Source organism: Saccopteryx leptura, chromosome 5 (assembly GCF_036850995.1).
Source record: "Saccopteryx leptura isolate mSacLep1 chromosome 5, mSacLep1_pri_phased_curated, whole genome shotgun sequence".
Taxonomy (NCBI): domain Eukaryota; kingdom Metazoa; phylum Chordata; class Mammalia; order Chiroptera; family Emballonuridae; genus Saccopteryx; species Saccopteryx leptura.
Window position 1 is genome coordinate 128,223,956 of NC_089507.1, and position 21,789 is coordinate 128,245,744.

The 21,789-nt window shown below is 37.5% G+C and overlaps 1 protein-coding gene across 2 annotated transcripts in view; it reads right to left on the minus strand.

Moving 5' to 3' along the window:
• Window positions 1-385: 385 nt before the first annotated feature.
• PLXDC2 (plexin domain containing 2) overlaps window positions 386-21,789 on the minus strand; it is a 527,178-nt gene continuing 505,774 nt past the window's right edge. For both annotated transcript variants that reach the window (XM_066384654.1, XM_066384653.1), the window contains one exon: window positions 386-8,255. In XM_066384654.1, coding sequence (XP_066240751.1) covers window positions 8,139-8,255 — 117 coding nt within the window. In that variant the 3' untranslated portion in view covers window positions 386-8,138. The remainder of the gene's footprint in view (window positions 8,256-21,789) is intronic.

A 21,789-nucleotide genomic window follows, 5' to 3' on the forward strand; every position in this document is an offset into this window, starting at 1 on the left:
AAAATTTTTTCTCTCCTCTGAGGCCCCGAGATTTAGTTATAATATATAAAAAATGTTTGTGTCCCAAGAAACTGAATTCATTTCCCTAAAATACTTTTAACATTTCTTAGCAAGGGAAGCTCTGATTTCACTTAATGGTATTTTCAGAGTAGCCTGGTAGAGGACACTGATTTTGAGATTTTATCACCCTGCTATAAATATGACAATCTGAGTACATTTTTATTCAAACACCTTTAAAACAATCACTTAGACTCAACTCCAATGTCTAGATACAGTCCTTGAGTCTGGGTCCTGAGATGGTCAAAATTCAGAGATCCAGCTATGGGTCCATAGTTGAAAATTCCCTCTTATCTTTTCCTCAGAAAAATTACATCTGTTTTTATTGTGTTTTATTGGTTGTGTGTGGTTGGCTCCCTCACAATCTCTGGCATAAGGGAACCAAAGAACATGCCTTGTAAGTCACAGGAAGATATATGGAAATTCTCTTTTGCCTGACCCTAGGTAACCCAATTCCCTGCAGCAGAGGCCCCGTGATTCCGGATTGTGCCATTGGAGAGGCACAGCAGGAGGAGGCCTGAGCTGTAGACTAACTGGGCATCTTTCACCTTGTACGCCACGTTTCTAGCAGAACTGGCAGGATTTGTGCCCCAGTATCTGGAGGGCCTAAATTTGAGCTGATCCTAATTGAACATTTATTTGCACATTGCTCTGAAAGAGTTGAAAACTATGCTTGATATCACGTTTTAATCTTTATTTTTTCTGCGAATCATCCCCATGCACCCACTCTTTATGTCTAGGATCTGTTCCCACAGAGCAAATGTCTAAAATTAGTTTCATGCTATGTATCTGTTCCATAGGCACAAAAGGTTTATAGCTGCATGATGAGTAAAGTATATATAGTAATGCTTGGGAAAAGAGAGACTGTGTTTAAAAATCAACCCATCACTATTTGCCATGTCAAAGAAATTATTTTTCTGTATTTCATCAGGAAACAATTCATTTTTAGTAATTCTCAGATGTTAATAAATCTTAAAAATAAAAAAAGAAGATGAATACTAGCATATGATTTGCATTATTTTTTCCAGCCTTTTATTCTGGATTTAAAATACCATACAATCTTTCAGTGTGAACATTGATCTAGGCGTTAACAAGAATTAATATTGAGAAGCCAGTGATGATGTATTCCATAAACTTCCATGGATAACTGAATCAAGAAACTATGTAACTTTATTCTCATAATCATAATCTTTTTTCTTTGTAATAATCATAGTGAGAACTAGATTTAGTATGTGGGTGCTAAATGGTTTAAAAGTTATGAAACGATAATTAGCCAAGAATATGACAATTTAAGTTGAAATTGAAGATCCAGTTAATCAAAACATTAAGTAACACCATATTTTCTATGACAATAGTAGAGTAGAAAATATCTATGACTTCCATTATTGTCTTATGAGAGCTCACTCTGGGTGTGCTTGTCAATATTCTACATCTTCAGACTTTGTAATCAAGGCTTTCAATTGTGTATCCCTACTAGGAACTTGTAGTCAATAATTATGAGTGCTTTCAATGTATGGGCTGCTCTTTTAGTTAAGGAATAAAGGGAGACCTGCTATTTCAGTTGGGGGTGTGTTGTCATTTGTGGGAGTAGTTTAAGAGGCTGTCTTTGTATAATTTCACCAAGAATTTTAATTGGAGCAGAATTGACTTATGTACAAACACTTATACATAGAAAATCACTGACCCTACAGGAAAATTGACATAAGGCACATCAAATAAGTGGGAACTTTGGCTTGATCTGAAACTTCCAATTTTCAGTGACTTGGGACAGTCAAATGCTTTTTCATTTTTTTTTACTGTCCCACAGAGGGACAGTAAAATCAGTATCAGAAATAGAAAGCTCATCCAGATATACTTAAAATTAGAAGCACCAAACTCCAACTCCTCTGCATATTTTGAAGGCAAAGATGAAGGAACAAGAGTTGGAGATGTATAAAGTGACCAAAAGCAAAGTTTCTGAGATATCAGTCTCTTTTGTGACACCAAGTCCACAAACTGAAACAAAACTCACCATAGCAGCTGTTACAGCAGCAGATCTAACCTCTAAACAGCCTTACTTTTAGCTCCCAAAAAGTCAGTTCCCAAGTTTCCAGAGATAACCAATCCTCCCATCTTCTCCCAATAAATGTGTAAAATTGAGATGGAGAAATAGATAATTGACTGATTAGGGACTTCACAGTCTCTTCTAATTCAAGGAGTTTATGATTCCAAGTCTTACTGTAAATAAAAATCTATGATAAAAATTAAGTGACAAAGAAAAAATTTCTTTTTTTCTCTTGATATATATTGCTCAGTAGCTAATCCAGTAGATTTCCCAATCTCATCCCAGGGGACAACAGTCATCACAACTGGATTTTGTGTGTTTGTGTGTGTGTGTATGTGTGTGTGTGTGTGTGAGAGAGAGAGAGAGAGAGAAGGAGAGAGAGAGAGAGAGGGAGAGAGAGAGGGAGAGAGAGAGAGAGAGAGAGAGAGAGAGAGAAAGAGAGAGAAGACTCCAGGCATAAAGTCAACAGAAACCTTGGAAACTGCCAAAAGCCCTACAATGCATGGACAACTTTTGCCCCAACTCCCTAAAAAATAATGGGCCTCAAAACATCAATAGTGCTGAGGCTAAGAACACCTGAGACAATCTAATAAACAACAAACAGCCTCACACACCTAAAGTGCAAATGCTTCTTTGTACATTGGTGCATCTAGAATTTCTTAAAAATATGATGTTGATAATTCAAAAAGGCGCAACAGAAATATTGGTGTGAGAAAGTGAACTATTATATTTAGTCAGAAAAAATTCAAGTGGCCTGTAAAATCATCTTGGGTCTGGGATGACTTTGGATGACTAACTTTTCTTCTCTCCAATGAAATTAACAGATCATTTGAAATAGAGCAAACAGCACAGATGTGTGTGCAATGATGTACCATATTTCAAAACATTCTTCAGGCAAATACTTGATAGAAAATCGGAATTGGAAATTGGGTAGAGTAATATTATTGATCACATCTACATACCAAATTGTGTTTGAGGATCTCACCACACTACAATTATCAGTGGACATGCCTGCTCTCTATTTGTATTTGTACTATACCACAAAATGCTCAGTAAGTGTTTAAGTTGATTGAATAGTTGAATGAATAAACAAATAAAAGAATAAATCAAAGTGCTCTGTGAAATGTAAAGTGCTTTGCAATTACAATGTAATACAAGTATATAAGTAATAGACATTGCCACAGAATTCATAATATTTGCTCACAAAAACCTCAGGGCAAAAAAGTTCAGACAGCTTAAAAAGCAAATGAAAAGTATGATTATATAAATGGTAAGGAAATGTGGTATATTAGGGTAGAAATGAAACAAAGACAGAAAATTTTAAATGGCAAAAGAGAAATAGTATTGTTACCTTAAATAGTCAAGTTAGGAGTGTGTATGGTGGTGGTGGAGGGAGCAACCTGAAAAACCAAATAAAGATCATATAACAGATAGAGCTTGGAATCACTGGTTGTCATAAAAATGGCACCATTCTTAAGACAACATCATGGCAGAGGAAGACTGGTCCACTGTTCTGTAGAACAGACTAGATATCCGTACAGCACGTAAAACTAGCTTTCACATGGACTGTGCCTTCTAGCTGCTGCGTCAGCCTCACATGCTGACAAAGGGGTGCAGGCACGGAGAATTGGAACAAGAACAACCTAACAGTAGTTTCAAGTTCAAGACCTCGTTCTGACAATTGGAAAATTACTTTTCGTTCTATGAAATGAAGTTGAATCAGATGACCTCTCATGTTTCTGGGGTGTAGATGCTGATGGCAAGAGGTGGGGTCAGGGATGAGAAAGAAAAAGAAAAAGCAATCTTCTGGAATTAGTAAAGCATGTTGTAATAAAATATCTAAAAAAATTTCTAAAGAAAGACAAAGCAAAATAACATCTCAGAAGAGGAAGAAAACACGAACACAGGATCTATTGTTCAGTTAATCTTTTAAATATTCATTTCTTATAATGGAATAGAATTGTCTTGAACCACAACACAGCTTCTAGCAAAATTTTTTTCTCAATTGTACAATAGACCCTAGGGGAATCACCAAATTTATACTTCTTCAGAATGAGTAAATAACATATTTTTGCCATAAACTTAATAAATTATACTAATCTGAGAATATATATTATCTGCATATCAGCAGAATTTAAATTAATTTTATTCCCTTTATAGTCTTCATTTGCAAGTGTTTACAATTAATATTAAGTTCCATGTATTTATATTTTAATGTAACAGCTCCTTTCATTTGTGTTATCGGGATAAAATAAATATTTAAAGTTATTTGTGTTCGTGGCACTTGCTTCTAAAGAGAAGCCTGCTGGTCAGCTCCTGGGTCTCCCTTTGCTGTGAGGAATAAACCAGGAAGTCAGAAGGAACTAGACAGGTCAAGTGACTCTACATAATGAAGAACTGAGCGAGCCAGAGGATGAACTTAGGGGGACTTGGGTGTGGAAGAGGCTGGCTGGCTGGTTGGGAGAGATGCCATGCAGAGGAGATAAGAGGAACACTGAGATGGAGAAAAAGAAATTTAAGCAATTTTGCTGCGTAGTTTCAATGAATTCTCCTTTGATATTTTCTCAAGAAATGTATTGATCTAATTTTCTTGGATGGGCTTTCCCTTCCTCCAAATACAAGTGTGTGTGGCCCTGGACAACAGCTGTGCTGCGTTTGTGTTTCATAGTCTGAGTATCTGTCCATTTAGTCAATCTGCACAATAATCATCTTGCAAGGAAGACAGGGTAAAAATGTTTTTATTTTCCCAAATTACGAACTAGGATTCATGGAGATTAAAGTGATTTTGCCAAAATAACATAGCGGGCACTCAAGGCTGTGTCAGCTGTTTTTTTTTTGTTTGTTTTTTTTTCCCATTACTTCATCATTCCTCTCTGAGATCAAAGTGCTTAGATATAGCCAAGAACTACCCTATTCCTTTTCCCCCCCTCCTCATTCTTCCAGGGGAGGGAATTGAGGGAAAGCCCTCTATAGTATCACGTAATAAAATGTTCTATGATGATGGAAATGTTCTGTGTTTTCCAATATGGTAGCGACAAGCCATGTCTAGCTATTGAGTGCTTGAATGGCTAGAGTGACTGAGAACTGAATTTTTATTTACTATTAACTAATTTAAATTTAAATAACTGCACTTAGGCAGCAGATATAATATTGGACAGCCTAGCTTCTTAAGCTTACATGTGATAGATTAGCAAATGCCCTAAGTATTTCAAACTAAAATAATAATTGAGGGTAAATTGTACATTAACATTTATCTTGAGTTTTCAATTTGTTAGTATACCTTGAAGTTCATATGCTTCATAAACAAACCAACATTGTGGTTACTGCTATCTGGTTGGCTAAGATCTTTTTCTTGACTATTAATCCTTTTATCTAATCATTGCTTATTATTTTACAAATAATTAAGATGAAATAACTAACTTCTTGTATAAACCATTTACCTGATTTATCCATAAGTTTTTATGTGCTCCTTTGCTAGTCTTAATTTTTACAATTTTTATCCTCTCTCTACATTCATAGTTTATCAAGCAATGTACAGATGTGTCCTTTCTGATACATAATATATGTAAAGTTCAAAGCATCAGCTCCTACTCTGAATTTCCAGACTTTGTGTAAGTTTGGTCTCCTTTTCCAATAAATGGGCACCAAGAACAAAACAGAGACGTATAAATGGAATGAAAATTTCATGAAAGAAAAGATTCAGCCAGCCTCTCCCCTTACAACTAAAAGATTCATATGCAATGAAAGCTTTCCCACACTTCAGTAGCCTCTTTCCTTCCAAAAATTTGTCCCTATTACTTACTGCTTTAGTTCACTAAAAAACTCAGAGGGTTTTATGCTACAAAATTACCAATTCTTTTAAATAAAAAATGCAAGATGAGAGGTTATAAAGATAATACTATGACTTCAAAGAATTGTGTGACAAGTTAAGTATACAGGCAGGATTTATATAACTGTCAATCAACTGCTATTAGAAGCCACACCTACCACAAAAGCTAGTAAAAGAAGTGTCATCTTATCCTGAAAGGAATCGTCTACGTGTTCCTTATGTCTTTGTAGAATACCAGTTGCACCAGCTACACTGGCAAGTCATTTGGTTATCGCTATCTGATCTACTCCAGAAAAAACAAGTTGGGATATTTCATATAAACTGAACGAAGCTACAGCAGAGAGATTGTCATCACATCCTTCAATTACTATGTTTTTCAATATGTTTTGCAATTATTAACTAAGTAGGTTAGAAAAAATTACCACCCTCATCAGGTACTTAACAAAACATATGTGATGGAAAATGGCACTAGTTTATATCAGACAATTGTGAAGATAAGTATGATATGGTTAATGAACTGATGCTATTAAATGTAGATACTATGTATAGATGCTAAGCTGTTAGTAAAGTGCTGTTTAAGAGCTCTCTGCTTTTTGATACCCGAATCTGCAAATGGTAGACACTATACCCTAAAAAAACCAACAGCTTCTTGGCACAGGACGTAAGTTTCATGGGTCAAGATGGTGGTGCAATTGTACATACAGTACCTGAATTTTAATTTTAGGAGCTCAGTATATATATTAACCACTTTCCTCCTTGAAGGGATGCCTATTCTATCTTCGTTCAGGGGGAAATTTCAAAATCTGGATTTTCATTCAGGGCAAATGACAGCTCCATTTAAGGAGCTTTTGGAATCTGCTTTATTTAGCCTGGAAGGGAGCGGAAGGGGTCGCTAGGAATGAAAGGGTGGCTCAAATAGGCAGGAAAATGATTGGCCCCTCAACCAACTGAACCACTTTTGCTAAGTGACATAAAAATATTCTAATATTAAGGATTATTTTACAACTCTGGAAATATGCAGTAACACACCTTGCATTTGTTCTGTCTTGGTGACAAAATGCACTCTTAGAGTCACAAGAGCCTGCCTTGTGTTAGTTATAAACAAAAATATATTTATATATATATATATTTATGTAACTACTATGTGCTTTAAAGAAAATTACTATATGATTCAGCAGGGTTCTTTCCTTTCTTTTATTGCCGGGGATATGCTGACTTGAATAACTTCTTAGAAAGGAACTGATAATGAAATGGGCCTTTAGTACTAAAATGACAAAAAAGTAAAAAAATACCCATCTACTTAGAGTTCCTTAACATATTTATTTCAAAAATGGTTAAGAAACTATTCATCCTTTTGCTTCCTTCAGCCAAGAGCAACTGCGGCTTCACAGGACTTCACAGTTGGGAAGTGGAGGCAGCACTCTGTAGAACACATTGGAAGTTTTATTCTGAGGGAGAGCGGACATCCTCATGTGCCACTCCATCTTTCCTAATCCTTAGCTAAAAGTTTGGAAATTCTGTCACAGCTCACAGAAAGGGCGTTCATTAACAAGGAAGGGGAAAGCATAGTTTAAACCTCCTGTGCAGATAAAAGATTCATCCTACAGAGTAATGAACTTGTTGGAACAGGTGAATCTAGACCAGAGAAATGCAATCCTTTGGCCATACATCTGATGAAAAGGATCACAGTCTTTTCCTTTGCATTTGTTCTTGCTCCTGCACAAGTTATTTTTCTCAGCAATCTTGAAACAATCAGCATTGTTTTTTTGAGTGAAAGGGTTCAGGCTTTGGAACACAGTTATCTTTGAGACATCAGAGAAGAATATTTGAACCAAAGGTGTAGATCCCTTGTGAACTAAAGTTTTGCTATTAGTAGTTTTGTTCTTGATCCCTTTGCAACCCTGCATCTAAGCCAACAGCACTGTAATCTTGTCATAATTCTGGTAAGTCCACGGGAGATGTTCTGAGTGAACTCTAGATGCCATCCCGCTAGGGAATTCTATGTTCAATGGTAAATGGCATCTTGTATAATTCTTAGTTTTTCTTTAACCTTTTCTGGGCTGGGCTTGTCCGCAACTCCTGTTTCCTTCAGGCTACAGCAGCTCAGGGCTCCTTGGTGTGTGTGTGTTTGTTTGTCATAGCGGTATAGGCAAAATTTTAGTCTTAACACCTGTAAACCAGCACTGGTGCTGCTCTGTTTCAGAAATCTTAGCACTGCTCCGACACAATAAAACCTTCCTTCTCTCCCACTGGTTCAACTTCAGCATAGGCAGGATGGCCAGAGCCTCTTCGAAACTTCATCGCAGGCCATCTGCTTGGGCGTCTCTAAAAGAGAAAAGAAAAAAAAAAAAAGAATAATAAACACCAGGGTGATTATTGCATCAGAAGAAAAATATATTTGTCAATTATTTTAGATTAACTTCTGAATTTAATTTAGTAACATGTGAAATTATCACTCATTACCACTATAGTCAGGATTACACACCCACAAAGCCTCCATCTTAATTGCCATGATACGCTCTCAGCATCTCTTAGGTGACAGTCCATTTTCCATTACCACCCCCATAGGACAGACAGCTTCTCAAAGGCAAGCTTTATGCCTTATGTATATTTATGTCTAAAAGAGTCTCTGAACACCCAAATATAATGAGGCAAAAATGAACTGTAATAAAAAACAAGTTTTCTTAATGTGTAGCCACTGACACTTTCTCTTCTCTAAAGGTTAATAATGACATCACTTCATTTTATTTATTCATTCACTTCAAAACATAAGGCCATAAAATTCTGCAAGATATGTAGACATGTACTGAAAATTAGGTGTTAGATTTTCCATCAAATACATTAAAAGAAAACCCACCTAATATCTTAATAAATTATTTATTAAGCTGAGACTTCACATATATGATGTTTTGTGCTTGAAAATTAGCAGATGTCATGTCAGACAAACTGAACATCAGAAGGCACGAACTATCTTGAGCCTATGAACTAAATGATTGAACATATTTGTATGGACAAAGGAATGCATTTCTCCCCAACTCTCCATCCACCAAACAAACCTCCAGTGATTTACAAATAGAAATGAATTAAGTTATAGCACCAGAAACACTAAAACGCATTTCATGGTCACAGTGACTCTAGAAACGATCACTCCATTTATGAGTGACTGCAATTTTGGAGTAAATAAGATAATAAATAGTAAAGGAAGTTTATTTCTGTCCAAAGAATTTTAATGTGAAAAATATGAAATATGAGTGAAGATATCCTGACATTTGGCAGCTTCCCAGATTTGCCAATTGCATCCCAATGTCAATGATTTAATGGTGGTAAAAGATTTTTCACAGCAGGTAGAAATAAGCATTAGCTGAAGTTTCTGGAAAAATACCAATCAAGGTGATTATATTCTGTCTTCTGATAATAGTGTGTGCTGTTGATGTAGCATGGTGTGGTCAGAAAGTTTTAAATGTATTAGCTGATTAAATCCCATGAGGTAAGTGGAACTGAATTTTCCTTACTTTCTGAAAGAACAAGTTAAAACTAAAAGAAAGCTAGGTAGCAAAATAGTGTGTCTTTGTAGGAACTAAAAATCATTATAAATGGAAATATACAAAGCATCTATATGCAGATAGACCTATAACTCAAGGTCACTCCTGTTTGTGGGAAAACGCCAGTAGGCCACTGTACTCATTATTTATAATCCACACTTTGGTTTCAGTGACTCCACACTGGGCTCTGAGGCCAGAACTGCCCTCGTCCTCTGAGTCAAGCAGTGCAACTAAGTCTTTGCTCCGAATCCCCAACTTTCCAAGGTCCACCTGGCCTGTTGGTCCGGCTGGTAAGTAGAGCCCCATTAACGAACGAGCCCTAGTGTACAACCCAACACATAAGGACAGTGTGCTCTAGGCTAGGAGACTTTTCATTACAAAGGAGCACAGATGATGAGAATTTGTTGATGATGCTTGTGAAAGTTATATTTTGTTAAGCTTCTAACAGTATTTCCTGCTTTGTACTAAGTGACTTATACAAACCATCTCATTTGAATGTACAATCATTTACATTTTGTTCATACCTGTAAAGTTAGCAACTAGCAAAGCCAAGACTTAAAATGAGATCAATCGACTTCCAAAGTTATAGCTCCCCACTATAGAAATTAGTTCTTAAAATTTAGTGGTTTGTGTATAATTCATCCAAAATTTATGAACATGGTTCTATTTTTATTTTAGTCTTAAAAATATAACATTATCAACAACTTTAGTATTCTGTTAATAAGTCAGAGATACTAAATTAATCATTCTGTCTTAGGTGAAAAAATTGCAGGATTAATGATAATGCTTATTATGTCCTTTGTGAGCTCATCACAGAGGTTCTCAAAGTACAAATATTTTGGAGAGTGAAGCTTCCTCTGTTAACATAATACTAACTTTTACTTTCTGAATTAATGACACAGCTTTAAAAATTTCTCTTGATTTTTTTACTAATCATAGAAAAAACACAGAAGTACCCCAACAACATTTAAAATCACTAGAGATCCCATAACTTACACATAATTAAGTTCAACAATCAGTGTGCAACACTACATGCATTTCTAGGAGCATTAAATCATTGCACATACTGTTTTAAGAGCTTTTTTTTCCCCACTTAAGTAAACACTGAAAAAAAGATTCATAAATTTTCCTTCTACAAAATTATTTTAAATATCTGTAGAGTATATAATTTATAACTAAGTCATCATTTTTATCATCCACTTCATATCTGAGGTAGTTTTCAAAAATTTCTGAAAATATAAATAATATTTCAATGAATACCTTTGCAGTTCGGAAGTGAAATTATTGGGTCAAAGAAGATGCACAAGCTATTTACAAAACATCTGCAATGTCTAGGATGGCACTCACTGTGTGGATGGCATGTGACCAAAGAGGTACAGGGCAGTTTCTGGCTCACATGGGAGATAAAAACAATTTCAGGGGAAAGGGATTTTCAGTGTCAGTTGGAAAGGTGAGGAAAATATTAGGAGGAAGATCTGATAAAGGTTTCAAATGAACATTCTAAAGTTAAAAAAAATAGAACCATACCAGTATAATTCAGCTACAAAATTATTCAAGGTTACTATTTTATTTGTGCAAAAGTGAAAAATTTGTACTCACTCCTGTTCTCCTTGCCTACATTCAAAGAAAAGTCCTTTTCCAATAATATCTTAAAATTCATAATGAATACTAACAAGTAGGCCACAACCGGGATTTTAAAAATTTGATGTTATTTTACATTTCATTGATATCTTCATCTTAGCCCTAACGATACCAAAGAAAGAGTAACAGCTTTACCAAAATTCTGCTTTTTCCTAGAATACTTTCACATATCACACAAATCAATGATACGATCTTAAATCATCTGCTTTCCCTGGGCCTTTGTCGTCTGCTAAACTCATTGGTTCCTTATACTCGCTGGCCTAAGATAACTGACTTGTGTGTGGGAAAAAAAAGATTTAAAAATTCCTTTGCATGTTGATGTTGGTTCTTTTGATCATTGTCCCTCCTGCCTCTCTCCATGAACTTTCAGGATTTTTAAATTTCAGGGAAATCTATATAAATTAGTCCTAGATGAAATTGCCTTTTATGTCAATCTTCAGTTATTCAAAGGTTTCCTTATAAATGAAAATAATGGGGGAAGTCCTATGCCTGTGAGGGAATGACTGAATATTTGGTTCTCATAGGAAAGTCTTTAATGCTGCTGCTATAATATGAGGCCCCTATCCAGTGGACAAAGGGGTCTAGAAGCCCAGTACCTGGCTCTGCCACAGTGCTGTGGTTATAGCCCTGCATTCATGTGTCTTTCTTAAGGCTTAGACTTGTTCTAATCTGTTCCTTTCTAGACAGCTAATTCCAATTACTGCAGAATCTGATGGGGGACACAGGATCACTTGCTAACAGAGCAGGATGTATGCTGATGTTGAAAATTTAAAGCAGAATGTAGTGTAATTCATTGCAGAGGTTCAGGAAGCAATACCTTAAAACATTGGTGCATATAGTGCATTGGCAATCTCCAGTTTCATGTAGAATTTTTTATGTGATTAATCACACTCAGAAGTCAATGTTCACACTGGTATGTTGGCACTGGGGTGGGCTGTGCAATTAGGTATCTCCCTCATTACTCCTTCAGTGCTATTAATTGCACAGTCATCCAGATCTGTCTCAATAGTCTGTGGCAAGATAATTAGCTAGAATATCCATAAACAAACCTGCAGGGCACCCTCAGTTAGCAGTGCACACACACAACTGCAGCCGGAGACTTCAAGCTCAGACAGCAAAGCGAATAGTGCTTCCGGTTGAGTGAGATGAGCTTTCAAAGAAGTTACTAGGCATGGCTGTAAAAGGAAAGGGACCCATTTTGAAATTCAAGGCCCAGCTGCAAGACACCTGTGGTACATGATGGCACCTGACAAGCCGCTGGCTGGAAATTTGTGGTGTTCTGTGCTGCTTCCTCCCATGGCCAGAAGGGAGCATAAGGCCTCCGGGATCAGGTGACTTAAACAGCATCCTCAATTCACAGCATAGGACTTAGACAACAGCACCTGTTTTCTTTGCTAATAAGTTTCCCCATTTCGAAAATGAAGTGAACTACATTATTCTTTTTCAAACTTGTTTCCCTTTTTCTTGGAAACAATGTTTGTCACACGCCCTTTGTTCCAAAGAAATCTTACCTTGTAGCCCCAGCAGTACTGCACAGAGTAGGTTTCCCCTGCGCCCTGAGGGAGCCTGTGCGTCCCGCCCCTTTTCAGAGCTTGTTTTTGGAAACTGTAGATATAAATCTGCATTTTTAAAGTTTGTGCATACAAATCACAATAAATCTTGTTAAAATGCACATACTGTCATTTGGTCTGGCGGGGAGGTTGAGACTGTTATTTAAGTGAGGCCCCAGTGGTGCTAATGCTGCAGGTCCACACTGCACACTGTGAATAGCGAGGGTGACTGCCTAAGGTCCCTTCAAAGAGCAACAGTCTTTAAAAGTCAGGGGAAGAAACAGTGTCGAACTCTGACCTTCCTTGTGTCTCCTGTGGACCTTTGTATGAATCGAACAAACATTGTGCAGCTGGGTTAACCTTTCTGTGTTTGGTTTTGATAAAGTTTGTTCGTAAAAAGGAGTGTTGTTGTTTTTTATACCTCTCAATGTCAATTATTCTCTCTTCTCCTTATTTTGTGCTATTATTTCAGTCTTAATGAGTGATATGTTTGGGTTGCCAGATTTAGCAAAACACAGAACTCCAGTTAACTTCAAATTTTAGGCAATGACACACTTATACTAAAATAATAACTCATTTTGAAAAAATTGAAATTCAAATTTATCTAGTCTCCTGTATTTTAAATGACAACCCTATCAATATGAAGACACAATGTTTTGGGGCCCTGGCCAGGCAAACTTGCAATCTAATTAAAATAAACTACTCTTGTTTGTGGTTGTGCCTCTTTGTTACAGATTGTAGGTCACTTTTTTCCTTAGGAAGACTTGTCTGTCCGCTGGTATGGCCAAGAATTCCAAGTAATAACTCACGTGTGAAGAAATCCTGCGTGTTCTTGCACACGTGTTCTGCTAATCCGACACTGACTGCTCTTCTTCATGTGAATTTGTCTTATTGTCCACTTCTTCAGCCTACAGATACTACTTGCCATTGGTTTGTTGCCTTTATTCTAGAACTGCCCTGTGTATGGTCCTGAAGAACTAGTTAACATAACCAGAATTGGTACACGTCTGTGTTGAATATTGTCTCAAAGCATGTAGAGAACAGATAGAAATTTGCATTAACAGAACCATCATACTATTTATGTGATTTTCTGAAAGCTAAAGTAGTCAGTCCTAAAACAAAAATTAAGTGGTTCTCCACTGGCTGCTAATTAAAGTATAACTTCTTTAAAAAGGGAAGAGGCATCATTTAATCACACATTTCAAACACTTAATGTCAATTATTTTCTTTCACAGCCTTCCTTTCATGGTGGTTATCAGACGAACCAAAAATAACACCACTTGGGTGTTAGGTTCAGGTTCAGGGCCTTTTACCAAAACACTGACTGACAACTCACCTCCTCCCCACATCCTGCCAGTTAGTCACCTCCCTATCACTTATCTGAACGTTCTGTTACTTAGCACCACACTCCACCTCCCATTGTTTAACCACCACAGGTAACAGAAGTCTTCCCCCTGCGGCAGAAAATACCTCCAAACTCATCCTCTCGCTGCTAAAGCCACTGCAGGGGTTGGGAACCTTTTTGGCTGAGAGAGCCATGAACACCACATATTTTAAAATGTAATTCCATGAGAGCCATACAACAACCTGTGTACGTTATGCATTATCCAATAAAAATTTGGTGTTGTCCCGGAGGACAGCTGTGATTGGCTCCAGCCACCTGCAACCATGAACATGAGCAGTAGGAAATGAATGGATTGTAATACATGAGAATGTTTTATCTTTTTAGCATTATTATTTTTTTTATTAAAGATTTGTCTGCAAGCCAGATGCAGCCATCAAAAGAGCCACATCTGGCTCGCGAGCCACAGGTTCTCGACTCCTGGGATACAGTGTCGGACTGGGATGCAAAGGACCTAGTTTTAAAACCCTGAAGTCACCAGCTTGAGCACAGGCTCATCTGGCTTGAGCATGGACTCACCAGCTTGAGCTCAGGGTTGCTGGCTTGAGCGCAGGACCATAGACATGACTCCATGATCCCTGGCTTCAGCCCAAGGTCTCTGGCTTGAAGCCCAAGGTCGCTGACTTGAATACAAGGTCACTGGCTTGAAGCCCAAGGTCGCTGACTTGAATCCAAGTGTCGGGAGCCGATAACAACTGCTGGCTGACAAGGTCACAGCAGAAGAAGACCCACAACTGCTGGCTGACAAGGTCACAGCAGAAGAAGACCCACAACTGCTGGCTGACAAGGTCACAGCAGAAGAAGATCAAAAACTGCTGATTGACAAAGTCATAGCAGAGAAGACCAATGGCTGCGGGTTGATGAAGTCACCCAAAGGAGAGACACAACGATACTTCCCCCTTTGACTTTTTGAATTAATCTGGCCTTATATCCCCCTTTTCTGGGTGTGTGCTATTATTTATAGCACAGGGATAATAGTACTGTGCTTTCCCTGTAGATTCATAGTAATTTCTTTGGAAATGAGACAGAGGATGTGAGTTCCACAGAAAAGCCTGTAAGCCCCTTGAACTGGGTTCATAGACATAAGAGGCTGGCTATGATATCCCTCGTAAAGGGTTAAGTTTGTAGGAGAATTCCTTCTTAATCATGTTAGAAAGAATAGATTGTGACTTGTGAATGGGTAGGAGGCAGTGGCTGTGCACAGAGCACCTCTCGGCCTTCACTTAAATCAACATTTTTCCTCCCTAGACTTTTCATGTGATAGAGTAAAGAAACATTCCTTTCTTCTTGCTTATTTGATCTGCAGATAGTGGTACACTCTGAGAAGAATAGAGTTAGAACTTAACTAGTGTTTAAATATAATAAATAAGTAATATTTGACTAGACAATAGTATCTTAGGTAAGGTATAGTAGAATGGCCCATTGTGTGGCCTAGGATGAGAGTGCAGTCGGCAAGAAAAGAATGTTTTACTAAGAGAATTGTCTTTTGACTAAAGGCAATTGCTAGGCTTTCTCAATGAGATGTTCTCATGAGATTTATATACTTTCCAAAATTCTTTGATAATGAGAATCCATAGAAGTAATAACAATTAATGTCTTATGTTGCTACTAGGCTATCTTGCAAGTGCACTCTGTATATCTTTGGGTGAAAGCTATTCTTAATGTTATGTCAATTTCTTTATAGGCAAGCCTTTTAGAATCTTGTGAGAAAAAGTAGGACACTGCTTAAACTCAAAGCCATTTACCTGAGCAAATGGTGGTCCATTGTTAGTCCTTAATAATCTCGTCTGCTAATCTCTCTCTGCCCCTTAACTCACAACAGCAGTAAAGTTAGTTAACTATTAGTACTAATACCTTAAAAGCTTTTACCGATGTTGTTATCACTATTCAAGTTATTTTGTACTTTGAATGATTTGCTACCTGGTTTGTAATTTATAGAAATAAATTAACTGTTATCCGGAAACATGTAAACATAGTGAAACAGAAGCAAAGATTAACACCATGTAATTGTAACTCAGTGTGTGTGTATAAAAAGGGAGCTATACTAGCATTTGGCAGAGATGCCTGGCAGTAAATGCTAACCAGAGAATAAAGAGAAAGAAAAGAATTCGGCTCTCTCACTCCATTTTCTCCGACGCCGTCTCCTCCTGTGGGACCCCTGGATACCCCCCGGGGCTGGACCCCAGCATCCAAGGTTGCTGCCTTGAGCAAGGGGTAACTCAGTCTGCTGTAGCCCCCTTGGTCAAGGCACATATGAGAAAGCAGTCAATGAACAAGTAAGGTGCTGCAACAAGGAGTTGATGCATCTTATCTCTCTCCCTTCCTGTCTGTCTGTCTCTATCTGTCCCTCTCTCTGACACACACACACACACACACACACACAAGTTCTACCATCCTAATTATAAATCCTCATCTTCTATCTTTTCCAGCCAGCCCCATGCTTCCCTCTCTGAATCTCGTTATCACCCTTTTTCTTTTTAAAGAGACAGAAAGTCAGAGAGAGGGACAGATAGGGACAGATAAGACAGGAAGGGAAAGAGATGAGAAGCATCAATTCTTTGTTATGGGACACCTTAGTAGTTCATTGATTGCATTCTCATATGTGCCTTGACTGGACTATAGCACAGTGAGTGAACCCTTGGGCTCAAGCCAGCAACCTTGGGCTTCAAGCTAGTGACCTTTGGGCTCAAGCCAGTGACTGTGGGGTCATGTCTATGATCCCATGCTCAAGCCAGTGGCCCTGCACTCAAGCTGGTGAGCTCACACTCAAGCCAGGTGAGCCTGTGCTCAAACTGGTGACCTCGGGCTTTCAAATCGGGGTTCTCTGCATCTCAGTCCAACACTCTAGTCACTGTGCCACTGACTGGTCAAGCATCACCCATTTTTATTATAGAGAAGATTAAACCATTAAGAAGTTAAATCTTTTTCCTCTCTCTTCATTAATGCCTTTGTATATACTCAACTTTTCTTCTTATCTGAAATACAAAGAAATTATTCTTTTGTTGTATAGTTTGTTGCTTTTCTTAATCCTGTCTCTGCTGTGAAGTTATTTTAGTTCTTCCTCCTTCCAAGTACCTTAAAACACCTCTTGTTTCTTTACCTTATACCTGCACTCAACACCACAAAAAAATCTCTTTATTTGATGTTTCTTTGTATCCTTAGGACTATATCTCTGACAACTATCTGACTGAATGTGCTGCCTTCACATTACAGACCCATTTTTTTACCCCCTTAAATTTAGTGTCTGTCCCTGCTCCTGAAACTGCATTCTGATGGGTTACAAATGATTTCATTGTCAACTCAGTACCTCTTTTCTCTCATTCTGTGACTTCGCTAGAGCTCCCCACTCCACTGCCTCCCCTTTGTTTGACTCGATCCTTTTTGCTGGCTGTCTATGATGGTGTATCCTCTGCATCCTGCCTATTTATTTTTCCTTCTTCAACTTGTCTCCTTTTCCGGTTTATAAACACTAAACATTAATATGTCTGAAGGTTTAGCCACAAATTCTCTAATCTCTGTTCTTCTAGCATTCTTTTTTATTTTCTTGGGTTTTAACTCCTATTGCTCTAACTTCAATAATTTCCCTCCTTAATCCATTCCTTTTCCTCAGTCCATTTTTTGAGAGTTCCAGATGTTATTTGACCATCAGTTCAAATAAAACCTGCTTAAAATCCACCTCACATTTTCATTCCTAAATTAACTCTGTCTCCTGATGTTTCTAATTGTTTCTGAAAACTTTGGAATTTCCTAGTAGCTCAGATTTTGTACTTCAGAATTTTCTTTTCTTTTTTCTTCTTCACTTCACTCATTCAAAGAATCAGGACACCCTTCCCACCTTGACTACTAATTGTCTACTAGAATTTGAAGTAATTGTTGATTTCTTAGAATCTCAGTTACTGAACTGTGGAACAGAAATACAATAGTGCCTACATTGACAAACCTCATTGGAAAGGAGGTGAAAAATCAAAGGTAATTGATTGCAAGTGCTCTCAGACACAAAGCTTTATGCAAATAAGTATTACTAAGCTCTACCTTCTTCATTCGTGTGGCTCTTCAAATAGCCTCATTCTGTTCCTTATGTGGACATCCTCATTCAGCTCTCAGCTGTCACTCATACTTGGATTACTAATACAGCCTTCTAACGTGCTCTTCTAGCTTTTTCTAGCCTCTTTGCATTTTCAAATTCTATTCCTTTATTACATCACTGATTCTTCCTGCCTCTAGAATAAAGCCTAGATTTTGTGGTTAATTCTTCAAAGCCTGTCACATATGACCCCAATCTACATTAAAGCCATTTCCAGGCCCTGGCCAGTTGGCTCAGTGGTAGAGCGTCGGCCTGGCGTGCAGAAGTCCCGGGTTCCATTCCCAGCCAGGGCACACAGGAGAGGCGCCCATCTGCTTCTCCACCCCTCCCCCTCTCCTTCCTCTCTGTCTCTCTCTTCCCCTCCCGCAGCCGAGGCTCCATTGGAGCAAAAGATGGCCCGGGCACTGGGGATGGCTCCTTGGCCTCTGCCCCAGGCGCTGGAGTGGCTCTGGTCGCGACAGAGCGATGCCCCGGATGGGCAAAGCATCGCCCCCTGGTGGGCATGCCGGGTGGATCCTGGTCGGGCGCATGCGGGAGTCTGTCTGACTGCCTCCCCGTTTCCAGCTTCAGAAGAATACAAAAAAATAATAATAAAAAAATAATAATAATAAAAAGCCATTTCCAGTGCTTGTCCATAGATATTAATATATAGTTGAATAAATTGATTTATCTTGCCCTTTCTCAACTTAATGCTTTTGTAGAATCATATACTTCTCTTCCCCATGAAATGTCATCTACTCTTCCTCTTTGCTTAGGCATAGCATAGAACTCTTTCAAGACTCTGCTCCAATACTGCCTCTTAAATAAAATTCCTCCCGCCTTTCCTAAGAATTTTATAGTACTCAACTCTGCCCTTTATTCAACATTGAATATACTTTTGACATTTGTTTTATTATTATTAAATTTATATGTGGTTATTTGGGTTTGTATGTTCTATTATGTCCACATATATAATAAACTGGAAAATATGATTATACATAGGGTGACATATATATGACATTTTTTTAGAGTAAATGGGAGAACCAGTAACAGTTATATCAGACAACAACTATCAACTGGGACAGTCTAGGCAAACTGGGATTATACTTACTCTAATTATACCCCTCTGTGACATTAAACACATCTACCAAATAGCATTGCACAAACAAGAGCTTTAGCTCTTAGACTTCCTTTGACACAAGCTGAGAGGTTTCCAGTCTTCTTTAGCATTGGTCTTAGGTCACAATACAACATTCATACTGTATGTGGCAGTACTTCTTGATCATTTGAATCGCCTTGCCACAAGTGGTTGTTTTCTACTAATACAGAATAATAATTTGTTATTAGATAGGCAATTTACTGTGAGGAAAAGTAATTTGCAATGAATGTGAACACAGGCCAGTTCTCTGTTGCATGGTGGCATGTTTAAATGACAAGCTAATGCCGTTCTGGTGGTAAATGTGCTAATAACAGTCCAATGTGAATTAGTGCTACTCGGCACAACAGTAAGATGGCTGTGTTCCTCAAGAGGTTGTTCTCATAAAGTTCCTTTATCTGAGCATCAATGTGTTTCTTAGTGAGGTCAACAAAAGCTGGCAATTTAAGCTCTGGTTAGCCATGACCATAACAATGATTGTCAGCTATTTTCTGCCCTAATAGGTTGTGTGTTTTAATACATATTTTATTACAAGATTAGGATGCAACCACATAAAATGATTTATGCCATCAAATCAAGAATGGACACTAATTTGTTTAAAGATTTAGAGTAATGCTTATTAATCAAACCAAGGCAAATGCAGACCTATCATATTGGACTGGTATTTCATGATGTGTGTTTAATTTGTCTATGTTTAAATGAAATGAAAAGTGTTAGAAAAACATTTAGAAGGAAGATAGCAAGGCTTTTACTTATTTAAGTTACTACATTAAAAATGAATATTCATAATGATATATCTTTTTTAAATTTGATAATCTTGATCTATTTAATTTGGGAATTATTTGTACATGTTATCTCTTATCAAATCAATTTGGAGATTAAAGTAAAAATAAATTATGATCCTGAGAAGGAGAACTAAATAGTATTAGTATGGCAGGAAAAGAAGTCAAGGAATATTGCTGTAGAAGATCAACTATCGAAGTAATACAGACACGTTGATAGTTACGTTTTCATACAATGGTATAACTGAGAAAAATAACAGTGTTTAATCATCCCTTAGGGCCTCTAATGATGTTCATTACTGTCCTTTACAAAGATTTGTGTAATTACCACAGAAGCTTGGTTAACAGTGTAAGACAGTCATCCTATGATAAAGAAGCACTCGTAGTCATCCTAATGCTATTATGTAAGTCTGATTATCATCCAATGTTTACAACATTTTAAAAATGAAATAAAAAGCCTGATCAAGCAGTGGCAGAGTGAATAGAGCATCAGCCTGGGACACTGTGGACCTACGTTTGAAACCCTGAGGTTGCCAGCCTGAGTGTGGGCTTACCAGCTTGAGCATGGGATCATAGACATGACCCATGGTCACTGGCTTGAAGCCAAGGTTGCTGGCTTGAGCAAGGGGTCTCTGGCTCGGCTGGAGCCCCTCAGTCAAGGCACGTATGAGAAAGCAGTCAATGAACTACTAAGGTGCTGCAACTATGACTTGAAGCCTCTCATCTCTCTTCCTTCCTCTCTGTCCCTGTGTCCACCCCCCTTCTCTGGCACTAAAACAAACAAACAAACAAACAAACAAAAAGCAACATGTCTGAGATATACCAATTAGAACACATAAAAATGACTGTTTTATTGTAGTTAGTGGTTTTAAATCCAAGGGTTGATAGCACAGTTTGTAAATTATTTAGCTTCCTTGTTCTTTTTCTCTTCCTCTTTGCCTTTGAATAACTCACATTTGTTTAAGGAAAAGGTATAGCAATGAGAAATACATACTTCCAGTAAATCTTGATATTTATACCATTTTTGGCTGAAACTAATGACTATTTTTAAAAAGAGTGCTTTTAACATTGTGCAGATGAAGGTTTCTTAGAAATCAGCAAATCTAGTTTCAATTCCCAGTTGGGTTCTACAGAGAGGGTAAGGAATTGACCAAGATTCACAAAGGTAGTAAGTTAAGCTAGAATTTATACAAGGTCTTCTTTCTCTTCACTATGCTCTTTCTACTATATTTTATTGGTTCCTAGTTCTGTTACTGTCAAACATTAAGATGTTAGGCAAATCACTTTCCATCTCTTATCATGTTCTCATGTATAAAATGAGAAAATAGACAAACACCTCTCTTTACTTAGCATGAGCCTACAACTTCCAGGAAACTTAATAACTGATAAATATATGCCAATATATTTTTGAAGGCAATATTATTTAAATGACATTAATTTTATGCATTTAAAATATATTATAAATGACTCAGCTACAAAATTCCAATAAGATTTGAGTTAGAGAATGTCTGAATGCATCAAATCCTACAACATCAATGTTGTAATTTAATGAGTTGTTTATCTTTTCAAGCATAAAAATGTTTCTTCAGGAAAACAAAGTTTAATTTCTCTTTAAGTGGGACATACAATGCCAAAGGTTGTGAACCACTACATTTGATTTTTCCTTAAGTTTCCAGCTATCTTCAACTATCTATCATTTTGTGATTCCTTTGACTGAAGTTTC